The sequence below is a fragment of the Pezoporus occidentalis genome, unplaced genomic scaffold (assembly GCF_034315485.1).
Source record: "Pezoporus occidentalis ecotype Australia unplaced genomic scaffold, CSIRO_AGI_Poc_V1 ctg169, whole genome shotgun sequence".
Taxonomy (NCBI): domain Eukaryota; kingdom Metazoa; phylum Chordata; class Aves; order Psittaciformes; family Psittacidae; genus Pezoporus; species Pezoporus occidentalis.
The window spans coordinates 1,428,337-1,443,833 of NW_026913521.1; the positions used below are offsets into that span (position 1 = coordinate 1,428,337).

A 15,497-nucleotide genomic window follows, 5' to 3' on the forward strand; every position below is an offset into this window, starting at 1 on the left:
CTCCTCCTGAGGATCTGTCATTGCTTCAGCTCTGAGCCAGAGACCACCATGGAAGGACACGCAGTACACCCACACTGACTCTGAGGAGCACAGCGAGGCCCAGCGCCAGCTCTCCTCCTTCCCCATTAATCACCAGGAAGAGGGAGACAGATGTCTCCCCAGGGAGTTTGGAAGGTATCACCAAGGAGCGGGATAAATCAGGTCCCTGCATATACAACGGGGCAATTATTTACGGATGATCAAATATTTGCTCTATGAACCCCAGGCAGTAAACAACTGCCCGTGCCAGGTCGCGTGTTTACCTCCTGCCTGCCTGCACCTCGCAGTGCTGAGCAGGACTGATGGGTGAGCCGTGCCCCAAACCCACCACTCCTTTCCAGCTGGTGAGGGCTTTACCACCTTCTCCGTGGGGACTTGAGTAAGAAATGATGAAGCCCTGGTTCACAAAGACCGGCTGGTTAATGATGCAGCAGGTATGGATACCCACTGGCTGGGATGTGCTGGCTGCAGCAACGTTTGTGTTGCAGCACGTGTAACTGCCCTGAGCCAAGGAAGTAGGGGTAGGTACAACCTGAGCTCAACTGCTCTCTCTGCCTAATGCCTTTCACCTCTGCCTCAGTTTATGGCTGGAGCCTGGCCATCCCCATGACATGAGTAGAGTCAAGGTGGCAGCAAGCAACGCCTTGTGGGGATGCCCATATAAGAGCAAATTCAAGCTCCAGATCATAAACTAAACCCTCCTCTTTCATTTACTCATCTGACCCGGCGGTGCTGGAGCTGATAATGCTGGTTTCCTTTTAAGCAGAGTCTAGTCTTAAATAAAATAAACCAGGCATGCTTTGTGTTTCCACTGCCCTGCCTTTCATCCCTGCTCCTCAAAGCCATGCAAAGGGAAGTCCTGAATGGCAAGCAGAAGTGCAGGGACAACAGAACCTCCTTGCTTGGCCTCAGTTGCACTTGTGCCAGTTCATGGGACAAATGAGACAGGGGTGGGATGGGATCACCTTCCCCTTTTATCTGCATGGGGAAAGGGTGTAGTGAGAGGCAGAGATTTTGCTTGCAGTGATTCACATTCCCGGCACTGACCAGGACCACACCAGGCTCCTTTCCCCACTTACTGGACAGCAAGAATAAAACCAGCTTTCATATCCAAATGGCTGCTGAGGGAGAGGACATGCCCTCCCTTTCCCCAGCACCGGGAGGATGATGGGACCTGCTAACAAGCAGTCAGAAGATGGATGATATGACAGATTCTGGCCCAGAAGCCACCAGCATCAAGGCCATCCCCAGCACCTTGTTAGTGGAGCTGCCACTCCAGTGAGGTGCAGGAAGCTCAGTCAACACCAGGCACTGTGTGCCGGGGTGTTAGCATCTCCCTGTTTCTCTTGCCACCTTACAGGGTGTGATGTTTTCTTTCTCTGCTCTCTGACAAGCTGCCTGGGGATGTTTAGGCTGAGCTGCTGCAAGGGACTCCTTCCGCCAGGCATGTTGTGAGAGACAGAAGTCTCCTCAAAGCGGGCTTGAGAGGTGCAGGCTGCAGAGCTGATCCCCATCCCACAGCAGAGCAGGTGTTGCATCAGGCTCTTCTAGAGTTAGACCTATGTGTGAGGTTTTGTATGCTTATCATTCATCGTAGAGATTTGCCTGGAGTCTCCAGCCCTCTTCCGGCCAGAACCAGTAAAGCACAGCAAGGGAAGACTGCAGAAGCAGATACCAAAGCCTGTTGCACCGAGTTTTGCACACTCAAAAGAGTTACAGCCATAAACAGTATTTCCCTCTCCAGCATTAAGCCTGGAGGAGCACTCACACCATCCAGCCCTGGCATACAACAAGATGACTGATCTCTGGATGCTGGCTGTAGACAACAGCACTGGAGAGAGCTCGCAGTCGGGAGCAGGGAGCTAATGCAGAGCTGTAGGTCTGGGGGAAAGGGAATCAGGGTGAGCTGGCAAAGCAACGTGCCAAAACCCTTCCCAGAGTAACACATTCCCGAGGCGGTGTGACTGGAGCAGAGAGCTGACTCCCGATTGCACAGGGGAGCTTCAGGAATTCCCTGGAGAAACTGGAATGGCTGTGGAGGAGGTATAAATACTGCCAAGCGGCAGATAAGCAAGTCTGGAGAAGCCTCACACAGAGGTGTGTGATGGGGAAAGCACAGCCCCTCGTTTGGTCTGGTGGGGAAGGCTCTGGGAGACACACATGGTTTGGGGTAACCAAAGAGAAGGAGCTGAGCCTGCCTGGAGCACACAGACAATGCCCAGAGGCTCTGCTTGCACCCGGGCTATTGTTTCATTATATCTTTGTTTCTGCAAAGCTATTGTCCTCAAACAAAGAGCATGGAAGGTTAGGAAAGACATTGAATCACTCTGGCTCCAGAGGTGGAGGAAAAGACCTGCATCCTTGGACTGGAGAAGGGAGTCATGGTGCTCTCCCCAGACAGGTAATGGGTGGTAGCCGGATGGTGATGCTCAAAGCAAGAAAAACCAAGGGACTTTGCTACGGCATCATTTGCAGTCTCGTTGTGCTGTATCCCTCCCTGTGTCCACATCCACCCTGCTACGGCCATTAGGCACCAAAGCAGCTTTGCGAGCCCATGGGCCACACAGGAGCACTGGGCTGGCTTGTTTGCATTGGTGTATATAAGGAATGTGGGTTGATTTGTGATCACAGGCCTCCGGTAGGTATATATTGCTGAGGTCAAGTGGATGCTATGTATGTGTGTGAGTACACATGTGGGTGAATATTAACTGGGGACAGGGCTGTGCAATAATGCCTGAGGACACATATAGCAATATAAGGCAGGCATGGGCACAGCCGGGTCTGTGTGCTGATGTTCCCAGCTGCAGAACAAGGCAGATATGGGACAGATATTTTACTAACCACTCACATCAGGTCTCGACTGAGTTAATGATGGGATGGACACCTCTTTCCTACACGTGCTCACAGTAGAACCTCAGTAGGTGTCAGATACCAGAGCATCACTTGGTGGGTGATCTGCAGAGGCAGGCAGCGCACAAGGAGAGGACCGATGTACGGTGTGTATTGTTGAGCACTGCGTTCAGGTCCTCAAAATCCAGGCTGTGTGTTTGGAGACCTCTAGAGACCAATGGAAACAATCACAGGTCTAGAAACGCACCGGGCGTAGCGAGGGAGCCTTGCAGGAAAATTCCCATGGGAAGCAGAGGGCTCAGCTCCTCACTGGGTGTTTCTGCCGCTTTGTTTGTGGGACAAACAGCAGCACATGCTTGAGGAAAGGTGCAAATGCGGATGGTTGTACGAGCAAATGGCTGGCAAATGCATAAGCAGGTCTGCTAATGCCTCCCCTGCAGTTAACCAAACCATTCTCCTTTCCTACGCTAGACTCCCTCCACCTCAGCCTGTATCTGCCTTTTCTCTGTGCCAGTGTTCCATCCATCACCAAAGACAGGGAAAAGTTACGACATTGAGAACTAATGCTGCCTCCAGCATCTGAGATTTATACATATTTAGAGACCTTCCTCCTTGCTAAACAGGCAGATGCTATGATAGCTTCTGAGCAGCAGCACAAAGGCAGATAAAAGTACACTTGTAAAACCAGTTGGTATTTGGGCACCGTGTACTGGTGGAACAACTGTGCTTGCATTTTCCCAAGCAACCTTTCTTGTTCTCACCAAGATGCCAACAGGAAGCAAAGCCTTGAATTTTGGGAAGTGCTGGGTATCTCAGATGTTGCTCTCCCCACAACTGGAGCAATCTAAACTCCCCTTCCTTCCCTGAGAGTTTTCCCATCTCTCCAAACCTGCCTTCACTATTGTTGTTTTCCCATAGGGCAGCCCTATGGCTCCCAGTGCCACTTGGCCTGATGCAGTGTTTTGCAGCAGGGAAGCAAATTCCATGCCTGTTGCTGGAACCAGTGGAAACTGGAAGGAGACTCGGTGTGCTGGGACATCACCCTGCCAGGTCAGACTATGTGCACAGATTCGTGACAAGCATAAAGTCATAAAGAAATCATAAAGAGCTACAGCAGCTTCTCTAGAGGTCGTGACTCACGCTGGTTCCTGCACTACGTGGGTGAGATGCAGCCTCTGGGCAAGGAAAAGAGATGGCATTTGTCCCACCATGGCTTGACATCCTCTGTTAGCCCACTGCACCATGACCTGGCCTGTGGTGCCCAAGCCTTCCCCAGTGCACTGATTTCATTAGCATAGTTATGATAAACCTAGCACAGTTATTTAGCTTGCAGCTCACTCCTCTCCTATGTGCAGGACTGCAATGCAGTCTGGTTTTGTCCAGCATCCCACAAACGGTCTCTTCTCCTTACAGTCCCTTCTCCCTGCAGTCTTTTGCCTGACTGAGAGGAGAAACAGTCAGGGAGGGATGATTTAAGGGTGAAAACACAGCCGGGCACATTGGAGAGGCCAATGTCCAGCATCCTATGGCAGCCCAAGGAGGGATGCGTGGGTGGGATGTCCCTGGCCCTGGCCCCACCACCTCAACACCTCTGCTGCTGGCTCACGGCTCCTTTGCACGTCCCAATGCTGCCATCTGTAGCACAGAGCTCTGCTCCACTGCTCCCTGGCACAGAGCAAGGGAACCACGGCAGAGCTCAGCTTCACAAGCTTCAGTTCTGTAGGAGTCCAAATGGGCAAATCCCAGCTGGGACTTGGCTTTTTCAGCCCCGAGAGAGCCTGTTGGCTTCTATGTTCCCTGGATTGCATTTCTAATCATCTGCCAAGGGCACCAGAGCCTGGGATAGCAGCTCCCATTCTGCTTATCTGCTGGAAATAGAGTAAACACATTAAGTAACATCAGCACTGCTGCCCATACAGCGAGGAAGTTTTAACCATGAAAGCCATGAAGTCCTGTAGGACCAGCCGGGAAGCGTTGCAGCCTCCTGTGCATGCAGGGATGGGGCCAGCATCTGGTTTTAATGCATTTACCCTGTGAAGAGGAGGGGGTGCACCCACCCCTCCCTTCCCTGGCTCGCTTCACCCAGCTGTACATGCTGACTGTCAGCCTGAAAATCCCCATCACTGACATTCATTTCATCGCTGCTCATTTCTTGGTGCTTTTCCATGACAGGAAATATCGGACAAAGGCTCCCAAATCCCTGTATTGTCCCCAGCGGGGAAGGGAAGCGCAGAACTGGGGCATGCTGAGCTCAGCATAGCAGCATCCCGAGTCCCACCAACACCAGGGTGCTGTGAGGTGGAAAAGCAGCTCTGACAGAGCTGGCATCAGCTTCTTTCAGACCAGGCTGTGACCCACAGGGAGTGAATAGAAAGAGAACAGGGAGAAAAGGAACCTCTGATGGTCAGGGTGAAGCTGAGCCCCTTTGGAGCCACCTCCCCTCCCTCTGGACCTTGCAGTGGATGGGACTCCCAGTATCTCTTGAGCTTTGGGAGCCGCCATCCATCCTTCCTTCATGCATTACACACAGACCACAGTGTGAATGCCTGTCTGCCCATCGTTGCTGCATGCCAGCTCCATCACTCACAGCTCAGGATTGCCTGGTCACCGCTGCCTTTGTGCAGGCAGCAGCAGAGCTGGATTAGCCCTGCACGCATGAGCAGGTTGACCCCGCTGGGCAGGCACCAGGATTTACTGCTCCCCATGTCCCAGCCCATTCTGAAAGCAAGACCTCAGCTCCTGTTGATGCTAATCCCCACATATGTGGGCCCCAGGCTGGTGGCCTCTATATAGACCCCTCCAGCCATGCACCCAAGGTGGGTCTGCAGGACAAGGACAGGCAAGAGGATGGCATTGAGGGTAAGTGCTGGGGACAAGATCTGGCACAGTCTGGTCTGTCTGAGGGCATGGGGTCAAAGAGTAGGTAAAGGAAAGTGGCAGAGATAAGAGCAAGAAAGATACAAATCCCAAAAGACGTGGGGATGCTACTTGTGGTGCTGCCCTATTTCAGTCTGGTCCAGGCTATTGCAAAACTGTGACCTTCATGGCTCTCAATAAAGGTCAGTAGGACAGATGTTAGTCTCGATTATGCTAGGGCTGGTCTGGGGCAACGCTTCAGCACTTCTGGCCGGGAGGGTTTGAGCCAAGACTGAAATCCAGCCAATGCTTTGCCATCCGTCCCTGTTGGGACAGCCAGCAGCAAAGAGGGAACTGCTGTTTGCTGTGCTCATGGTGTACGTTTTGCTGGGCTTGTTGCAATGATGACAAGCCAAGAATTAAGGCAAGGTGAACCTGGCTGTTGCCACCAGCACTGGTTTAAAAAAGGAACATCAGCTCCATCAGCTCTCTGTGTTTCACAGGGGTGAACACTGGTGTGGTCAGAGCCTTTAAACAACCATGTGCAGGTTCCCAGAGCTGCCCTCCGAGAGCAGACAGACACAAGGGCATGAGGTTAGCCATGGTCATGTCTCAGCTCCTGCCTCAAAACGTGCATATCCCAAAAATGCATTGGAAAATGAGGCATCATGGCAGATAAAGAAACAGGAAGGGAAAGGCTGTGGAGGTGCCAAGGCTAGAAAGGTCTTTCCAGTGCAAGCAATAAGTCCGGGAGAGAGGGATGATCAGAAATGCAGGATCATTAGAATGCTAAAAAAAGCAGGGTGAGATGACCAAGCACTTCTTATTAAAATGAGTTATTTAACAAAACTATGTATTATTAAAAAGAAAAATAACATTTTCCAGGTCATTTTGTGCCAGTTTAAACTTGGAGATGGGGTGTAGGTGGAATGGGGGATCAGGCAGGAGCTTATAGGAAAAGGCCCCCCTGCAATGCTAGATGAGGACAGGCTGGATGCCATGTTACACCCATTCCTTGTCTTTCGCACCCTGCTTCGAAGCATCTCAAAGTTTTCTGCTTCAGATCTTGTATTGCCCAGGCGGGCAGAGAAGCAGTGTCTTTGTGTCCTGCTGGCGATGAAGGCATCCAGGTTCTTCTTCAACTTTTGCTCCCTGATCCCACCCAGCTCTTCACAAAAGACCTCAGGGACAGCAAACCCCACTTCATACCCTGGATGTTGGAGCAGCTTCATTTCTTATCAATACAGAGCCCCTGAGATTGTATTGAAGTGAGAAAAAGGCAGGGGCAGAGAATACCTGAATGGGAATGGGGAAGAAAGGAGAAAACGACGACAGGATGAGAAAGATGGAGAAGTATAAGGAAAAAATGGGGCTGTGCACCTCTCCCACCTTACCATGCTTCACCATCATCTCCTTGTCGGCAGTTCGAGGCCCTGTACCCAGAGGGGATGTGTCCCGGCTGGAGCATCGTGGTCAAGGGTGAGACCAGTTCCAGCACAAGCATGTAAGGACACTGCTTGCAGCAATCGCAGCTCACAAGAGGCAGCAGCATCACTCCATCTCCTCTTTCTCTCCCTGTCTCAGGTTTGAAATCAATTTGCTCTGTGATCCTGGAGACCAGATTGCTCTCCACTTCAATCCTCGCTTCTCCAGTTCCAGGATCGTCTGCAACTCCTTCCTTGCCAACCACTGGGGGAAGGAAGAGGTTAATAACACCTTCCCCTTCAAAGCAAAGGAGTCATTCCAGGTAACCCCCTGTCACCCCATAGATGTCCTCAGTGGTGGGAAAGGAGTGACCCAGCTGGTACCGGGGTCCTCCTCATGGATCTAGCCCTGCTTTTCCTGCAGCACTATACAAAGTAGCATCCCCTTTCTGGCTCTGTCTCCTGTTAGTATTTCTGTTGTACCCTGATTTGCTGCTGATTTACACCCAGCTCTGGCACAGAAACACAGAGCTCTAGCAGTAATTCTTGGATGCTCCATTTGTTTTCCATTTAGGCTTTGCTTTATCACCAGTTTCTGTTATCATGAAGCAAAGAACACAATTATTCTCTCTCTCTTTTCCCAAAACGGGGGTGAGCAGTGTGTGTGTGAGACCTGGCAGGGTTCTACTGGGCTGCAGACACACGCACCCATATCCAGGCTCTCACAGACATGATGGCAGCAAGGTCCAGTGAGGACATGTGGCCACAGGGTGGACCTAACACAGTCTCTCTTTCAGGTTGAAATCTACTCTGACCAGGACTATTTCCACATTTTCATTGATGAAAACAAAATCTTGCAGTACAAGCATCGGCAGAAGCGGCTTTCATCCATCACCAAGCTGCAGATTCTCAATGATATTGCCATTTCTTCAGTGGAAATCACCAAACGAGGCTTTTACTAGAGACTGGAGTTGGGACAGCCTTCACAGACCATTCCTCCTTCAGCTCTTGATCTAGCCAAGGGACCATTTCCTCCAACAAACACCATCATTAGCCAGGGAGATAGCTACGTGTGTGTTCTTATAGTGGAAGCAATGGTCATTCCTATTGCATGTCACTAAGACAGCACCAAGCCACGTCACTAACTGTAGTCCAGATCATCAAAGACCTTCTGCCTTCATGCTTTAGGGTACATGATGGGCTCTGTAGGTCTTTGCTGTTGGACAGCCTGACAGATCCCCACAGCACACAGACATCTGCCTTGAGTAGTAGCCTGGACACCTGGAATGCTACCCTAGAAGTTGTGAGTTAGCACTAGTCCTCAGCTTGCTATATGGTGAAAGAAGTAACGGGTGCAGATGTTAGGAATGGAAAAGCCCATTCATTTGTTTCCAGGAGCTGGGTAAAAATGCTACCAATATTTGCCAATAAAACAAAACGTGGAAATCCCTGCTGAGACATCCCTCACTGGGCAGATCCCTCAGGTTATTGATTCCCTGCAAAGCCCCAGGCACCTGGCATGAGCAAAGGCTGGTGACTGGGCAGGACACAAGCTGAGAGCTGCTTGGTTTTGGCACTGGGAAAACACTGTCTTTTTGCTTTATGGGCTAGCATAACACGAAGGTCCCTTGTAGGGAGAGCAGGGTGTTAAGATCCAACTTGCAAGGTATTTCCAGAGGTTACTTTCACCAGTTGAGGGATGTTTGCTCAGCCCGAGTCCTGCTGACTCCAGGCTTCTTAAGTGGACCCTGAGAAAAAGGTAAAAGCTTAAACAGACCCAATAAAAAGGGTCAGAAAATGGCAAAAGCTTAAATAGGCACATAAAAGCACCCGGTCCCTTCCTCATACACCAAAAAACGCAGCTGGACTCCAAACAAAAGTATATCAGGATCTAGAAATTGCGATAAGTTTGGAATGAACAAAAGTGCCATTATCCCTATGGGTAGCCTCTGGCTTTTCTTACTCTGCCTTCTTGTTTTCTTTTCTCCTCCTTCATAGTTGTCTTTCAAAACAATCCGCTTGTCCCTTGCGCCCTCTTCTCTTTTCCACCCTCTTCCTTGGAGCTCAACCCATCCCTGACTCTTTGGCTTGGCCACAGGCTTAAAGATGTTATTTTGACTTTATTTTAATTACACTCATCACAAGAAGCATAATGTCACAGTGTTAAAATCTGACCAAGAACTCACTCCAAAAATGCAATTACAGTTGCCCCCAGATCACTCCTTTGCTCCTCAGACATAAGACAGACCACATTCCTGATGCAAAAGGCAAAGATGATCCCGCCTTGCCAGTCCTTTCCATCAGGGAGAAATCACTTGGTAAGAAGTCAGCCCTGATCCATCCTTGCCTTTGGGTGAGATCTCTGGAAGTCACAGCATTGTTCAGCCTTTTCTCAATGCTCAAATTGGCCATTCCCAACACTTTCCTCTATTTATAGTTTCAAGGACTTATGAGGAAGAGGTGACTGCGTAGCCAACCACAACACATGATGCCACAGAGCTGATATTTATGGGTCTGCTAAAAGTTTATAATGTTTTTCCAGACTATAAAGAACCCTAACTGGAAACCATCCTGTCCTCATGGCAAAGGGTGCAACAGGAAACCAAATGGTCCCAAATGGTACCTCCTGCCTTCAAACGGGACAAAAAACACTGTTTGGAGATGGCCACAGTCTTGGTTGCAAGTCAGGAAGGTTGGAGATGGTGAGACTTCCTCTGGTCTGGAATAAATCCATCAGAACAGGGACGAGAGGGTTGGCTCAGATTCTGGTTGTTGTGATGTAACTCAGGGATTCACTCTTATGGCCATCCCTTCAGTAAAACAGGCACAAACAGACCAAGCAGGCCCACTGGGATCTCTGTGTCATACATCTGATAATGCTGAACTGCATTTGAGAGAAAACGTTCTTTTTGTTCTTTGGGGGTTGACGGGTCAGTTCTCATGGAGGAAAAGCGATTAAATCATTTATAAGGGCAATACTTTGTACTTATATGGCTGCAAACTCCATCTGTAGCCACTGCTGCAGAAACTCAGTGCGATTTCATTGTCCTCCAGAAACGGACACAAAAAAATGAGGCAGCGGCAGAGATTATGTGCTGATTCCTGAACACGTTCCCCCGAGCTTCTGTCAGCAGCTGATCTCACTCCATAATCATCTGCACCAAGAGAGCCCAATCTCTCCCGACACATCCACAGCACTGCTGTTAGCTTCAGGATTTTATCTGCTGCTTCCTCCAGCCAAAACACTCCCAAGGGTGAAGGGGTCATCAGAGCAAGAGAGGTCTAGGGAGCTACAGAGCATCTGTGGGAGGAAAACTCCAGGGCTGGCTGTTTATGTCCAGCTCCTCGGTGCAGTTTTATGCAGAATGAGAGATGCTCTCCAAGACTGCGATCCTCATCTGCCCCTTAAGGGGAAACTCCAGAGGAGAATGAAACCCCGCAATTATGACGGTCAATTACACTCTCAGGAAGGGGGTTGCCACATTAGGCTTGCACAGAGGCTGGTATTGAGGCGATCAAAGGGAACAAGTAAATCCTTCTTCCAAGTTTTAACCAGTCTTCCCATTTATGACCCTGGGTTTGTAACTGGGGAGGGAACTGATGGAGACAAGCTCCTGCCCAAGGGTGAGTTTTGAAGAGCGAGAGACCTTTTGAAGGGGAAGGAGCAGAGGCAGCCAGGGGTGCAGCTCCAGCATTTACTGCCCAGCCTAAAGTCTAAGCTTGGTATTTTTGCTGTGACCAAGCACAGGACAAGAACCAGGCTGAAACACTTCCAGAGAGAGCAATTCCCACAGGATGGGACCATCCTAGGCAGGATCTGCTTATAAAGCAGCAGCTGCTGCCATTAAACCTTACACAGGCCAGAGAGGAGCACCCGAAAGAGATGCCCCTCAGGAGGCAAAGCTGACAGAGGTGGTGACCTCCCATCTCTTCCCCTTTCCTACCGATTCTCCCCATTTGGGCTGGATCTGCAGAGCTCAATGAAACACTATCTTGTCCCTAGATCAAGGAGTGGAAAAATCATGTTTGTAATCCATGATGCAAAGACTCCAAGGCGCCTTCTGGCAGTGTCAGTGCTGCAGATGTCCTGAGGAGCCTCTGCTGATGCATGAGCAGAGAGTTCTCCTTGGTACCACTGACACTGTGGGCAGTCATCGCATACCCCAACAGCGAGCACCAGCAGTCCCCTCACAGGCTGCTAGGCAAACAGCTCCCACGTCAGTGACAATCACATCAGCAGGGCAGCAACCTGGAGACATCGGACTGAGTGACACTGCCTCTGCCGGCCTTAGCAAGAGACAGTTGAATATCAGACACCGGGTCTGGCATTGAGATAGGGAGGATGGTGGGAAAAAGTACAAGGATTTGTTGCCAGTGGGGAAGACTTCTAGGAAAGCACAAAAAAAGGGGGAAATGTGCAGGTTGCCTCTGACTCATACTCACTTTCTTTCATCAGGCTTCAGTGCTGGAGTTGTAGCTACTTACATCTAGCTAGAGGGCAGAACGAAAAGCAGGGAGAAGGCAGCTATTAACCATTTAACTAACAATTCCCTTTCTCCTCCCGTTTCAATGATGGATAATAGCTGAGCTGCAGCAGAGATCTTCACCTCCCCACTGATCCTAAGCGACTGTGCTGTGGTACAGCTCAGTGATCATGGACCAATGACTGGCATCTCTGATTTCCCACATCCCCTACGGCTCCTGCTTTCCCAACACCTTGCCCCAGAAATAGCTGTTGAAAGTGCAGACCTTATCAGCAAGGACTTTCTTCTTTGCACGTCTGAGCCCTTATGCAAGAGGCTGCTTATTCAAGAGCATGGGCTGTCAAACTCTGTAAATGCTCAGGAGCCACAGGTGTTCACTGGCAGGACTGAGGAACACGAAGGCAAATGTTCAGCCTTTCTCTGAAGGGTATGACAGAGAGAAATTAACACCACACAAGAAGAAAGGAGGAGTAAGCTTCAGTTCTGACTGGGAAGAGGCAGTTCTGAGGCACCTGGCAGCCCCAGATTGCAATAGAAAGGAGTCTGCTGACAAGCAGAGAGATGTTTCTTTTATTGTGTTTAAAGAGAGCTTTATAAAGCCATTTTAACTCACAGCATCTCCACCCAGAGCCAGCTCAGACACAAAAGTACCCCTCCCATTCCTGATCTTACATGCATGGTAGCAGGTACCAGCTGCAGACGTTAAATGCAGGCTGGAAAAGAATTATTTTATGAAAGAGGCTGAAGAATTGGAAGCTGATGGTATCACTTTGGCAGCTGTGTTATTGTGTATCACCCAAGGAAAAGGTGACAGAAACTAGCCTGATGCCCAAGTTTACCGGCCCTCCAGTTCCAGTCTGTTCAAGACCCTCTTAACCAAAGCTAGATGCAATCTACCATGTCATTCCTTCAAGCTATATAAACACAGCTAGCCAAATCTCTGGCTTTACCAGAGCACAAGACACAGCCTACAGAGATCAGGATGCTTTTGCTGCACCATCACACCACTGTAAACTGTCTGGGTCTTATAAAGCACTTTGAAACCATACGGGTCCAAGTAAACTATAAAGAGAAGGAATTACCTTAACACCCTTGTGCAAGGGAGGAAACCAGGACACATGCAGGAAAGCAGCAGAGCAGAAAAAGGAGGGAAGGGATGCTCTTGGCTCTAGCCTGGTGCTCTCATCATACAGCTCCTGGCCTGGCCATATAACCATAGATAGGTTTGGGTGGGACTTCCCATGATCTATCAGATGTTGCCCCAAGCTTTAATGAGCTAACAGGCTGCAGCACAGCCCAGGTCACACAGACCAGCCAACCCCTTGTCTTAAATGAGGCAGCAGAGCTGCTGGGCAGCTCAGCCCCAAGGGATTTTCCATCTATCCATAGGTAGCATTGCTGTGGTCTTAGCTACTAAACAGCATTTTCCTAGCTTGTTTCATGTTCCAGCCCAGGCAACAACCAAAGAGCCACCAGCATCCCTCCTTAATACTCAAGCTGTCCAAAGAAAGGCTTAGTAACATTTGTGTGAATTGTTGCACAAAAAACTTACTGGTTTCAAACATCAGGAGTAAAACTGGGATGCAGCTGGTTTACCCTCTAACCTCCGCCTTTGTGCTGAACTCAATACTGTCAGCTTTCATTTCCTATGGCTGCTCTGTGCTGTGAGCACACGCTGGAAACAAAGACAGACGTGGTCAGTGGAGAGGGCAGTGATTGTACTTCCAGTAAATTGCCCAAGTCTTTCCAGATGAATCACTGCACAGAGAGGTGAGGCGTTATTACTAGAGAGAAAAAGTTTGCTACTGATCCTGACAGAGCTTAGCAGCCTCTCAAGGCCTCTGCCTGCCTGATGCTCTACAGCTCCATTGGTGGAGATTCCTTCTAAAAGGGTGCCCAAAATAAATAGCAGCTCACAGTTTGTTTTTCTTACCTGTCAAAACGTTAGAGCAGGCTGCTGGAAAGCATTCAGGCTCAGCATCACTTCTCCCCCTGACTCCCAGCTGATTCCTTATTGAATCCACAGAGCAGAAATTCCAAGGATTTCCTGGTTAGGAGTATAAAACATAAGCAAGCTTATTAAAAAACACGTAACACTTGACCACCAAGCCCTTGTTGCAAATGTGCTCATGTTCTAATTCCTATTACAACCTGATCCCAGACGCATCTGCATTGTGACAGCTACCCACAAAGCATCAGCTAGGGTTAGAGTAAATAATCTTGCTCAGAGAGACAGACTCCTTCCTATTGTATTCTCTTCAGTCTTTATCTTCTCCCTGACAGAGGCAGACAGGAGCCCTGAGAGTGCTTTTTCTCAGAGCCTTTCCTTCCTGCCTCCTTGTGCTTCCCCTCTGCAAGCCTCTGCAGCTGGGAGAAGGCAAACAGTGGCAAATTTAAAGCCCTTGTCAGAGACTTCCCCCAGATGGCAATCAGCTGATGCAACTAGGAAGCTTTCTCATCTAGAAAGCCCTTTATTAGCCTGTTGCACCTGGGTAGAGAGCACCAGGGAAGCAGTATTGGTATGCAAACCTGGCAGCATGTAGCTAGGATAGAGGACCGACTGTCTTAGCAGCCCCTTGTTTTATCTGCCTCTCTTCTCACTAACATCAGTGGCAAACTGCTTAGACCACTAGAGTTATAACAGGATGAAAAGGAGCCCCACAGACCTGGCCAAACCACCAGATTTCCTCAATTACCAAATCTACTTGATTTGGGCTTTGCTTTCAGTCTGGTTCTTATTTATTCCGAGGGTTGATGGTGCCTGTATTAATCCAGAAGGTGAGCCTGCCGCATAAAAGATAGACACGGAGGAAATCCCACCATTGCTTCAACTGATCCTGGATCACAGCTCACAGGAGAGAAGGGCTATTAGCCACTTTGTGTGTCAGCTGCCACCCCTGCTAAGTCCTGGTTTCTTTAAACTTCTTGACTTGGTGCTCAGCATCGCTTCAAAATCTTGCCTCTAAATTCATGCAGTGTATTAGGGACCCACAGAACTGATTTCTCCTTTGAAAACCCACTTTATTATGCAGTGCATCTCCATTTAGTCACTCTCCTTTTAACCAAACAGGGTCCAGTTCACTTGGCATGGTCCTGGTTTTAAGCAGGGACCCTGCAGAAGCACATTCAGAACTGTGCTCCCCACCCTGCTTCTTGCCTGCGCTGCTGCACAAACCAAAAGCAAAGGTATCTGAAAGACGTATTTCAATCACACTGATGCCAAAATGGTGTTTCACTGTCCTTGAGCACGTGAACATCATATCAGACACATTCTTCTGTACAAAATCACCTTTTTGTTTCAGCCACATTTCCGGAGCACTCAATCTAAGAGGTTTCCAATAAAAAGGAGAGAAAATCAGGAATTTGGCACGTATCTGTTTATGAAAACAGGCACCAGTGAATATTCTCAGGCATTAAAATGCACACATTCTCCATTTAAAATTCTCCAAAGGACACTTGAAACAGTTTAAACGTTTCACTCTTTGATTGAGGGGGAAGAATAGTGGCGGAAGAAAGATTTCCACTCTCATAAAAGTAATTACAAACAACAAACATCAATTCCCAGACGTTTTTTGTTTGTTATTTTATTGTCAAAGCATCTGAAGTGCACTTGGCATCTTCTGTGTATTGTCTTTGGCTGTGCGCAGCGTTGTCCTCTTATCTCCTCCTGGATTCACAGCTCCATCAATGCACTAACATCAGCGAATGCCACGCCAGAGCTATGACGAGGACCTGGACTGTGGTGCCAGAAATAGCTTGTGTGCACCCAGAAACGGCAGTATCAGAGCGGCTATGGCATGGGAACAGAGCAGCCACCAGCAGAGGGAGCGGCAAAGCTGGCTCA

At 49.3% G+C, this 15,497-nt stretch overlaps 1 protein-coding gene and 1 long non-coding RNA gene across 2 annotated transcripts; one reads left to right on the plus strand and one right to left on the minus strand.

Moving 5' to 3' along the window:
- Nucleotides 1-5,736: 5,736 nt before the first annotated feature.
- GRIFIN (galectin-related inter-fiber protein) lies at nucleotides 5,737-8,199 on the plus strand. The gene is made up of 4 exons (XM_062613528.1): nucleotides 5,737-5,748; nucleotides 7,170-7,249; nucleotides 7,330-7,492; nucleotides 7,967-8,199. Exons 1-4 carry the CDS (start codon nucleotides 5,737-5,739, stop codon nucleotides 8,129-8,131), a joined length of 420 nt encoding a protein of 139 aa, XP_062469512.1. The 3' UTR covers nucleotides 8,132-8,199.
- An 852-nt stretch (nucleotides 8,200-9,051) lies between these two features.
- On the minus strand, nucleotides 9,052-14,007 carry LOC134161057 (uncharacterized). Its single transcript, XR_009963811.1, has 3 exons — nucleotides 13,587-14,007; nucleotides 13,250-13,328; nucleotides 9,052-12,073 (listed from the first exon to the last, which is right to left on the minus strand). It is a non-coding gene; the product is annotated as an uncharacterized LOC134161057 (long non-coding RNA).
- Nucleotides 14,008-15,497: the final 1,490 nt, after the last annotated feature.

Bases quoted from the DNA above. Each gene is read 5' to 3' on its own strand.
- GRIFIN (XM_062613528.1), top strand. The intron at 7,250-7,329 runs GTAAGGACACTG...TCCCTGTCTCAG, and splicing joins ACCAGTTCCAGCACAAGCAT to GTTTGAAATCAATTTGCTCT. The intron at 7,493-7,966 runs GTAACCCCCTGT...TCTCTCTTTCAG, and splicing joins AAGCAAAGGAGTCATTCCAG to GTTGAAATCTACTCTGACCA.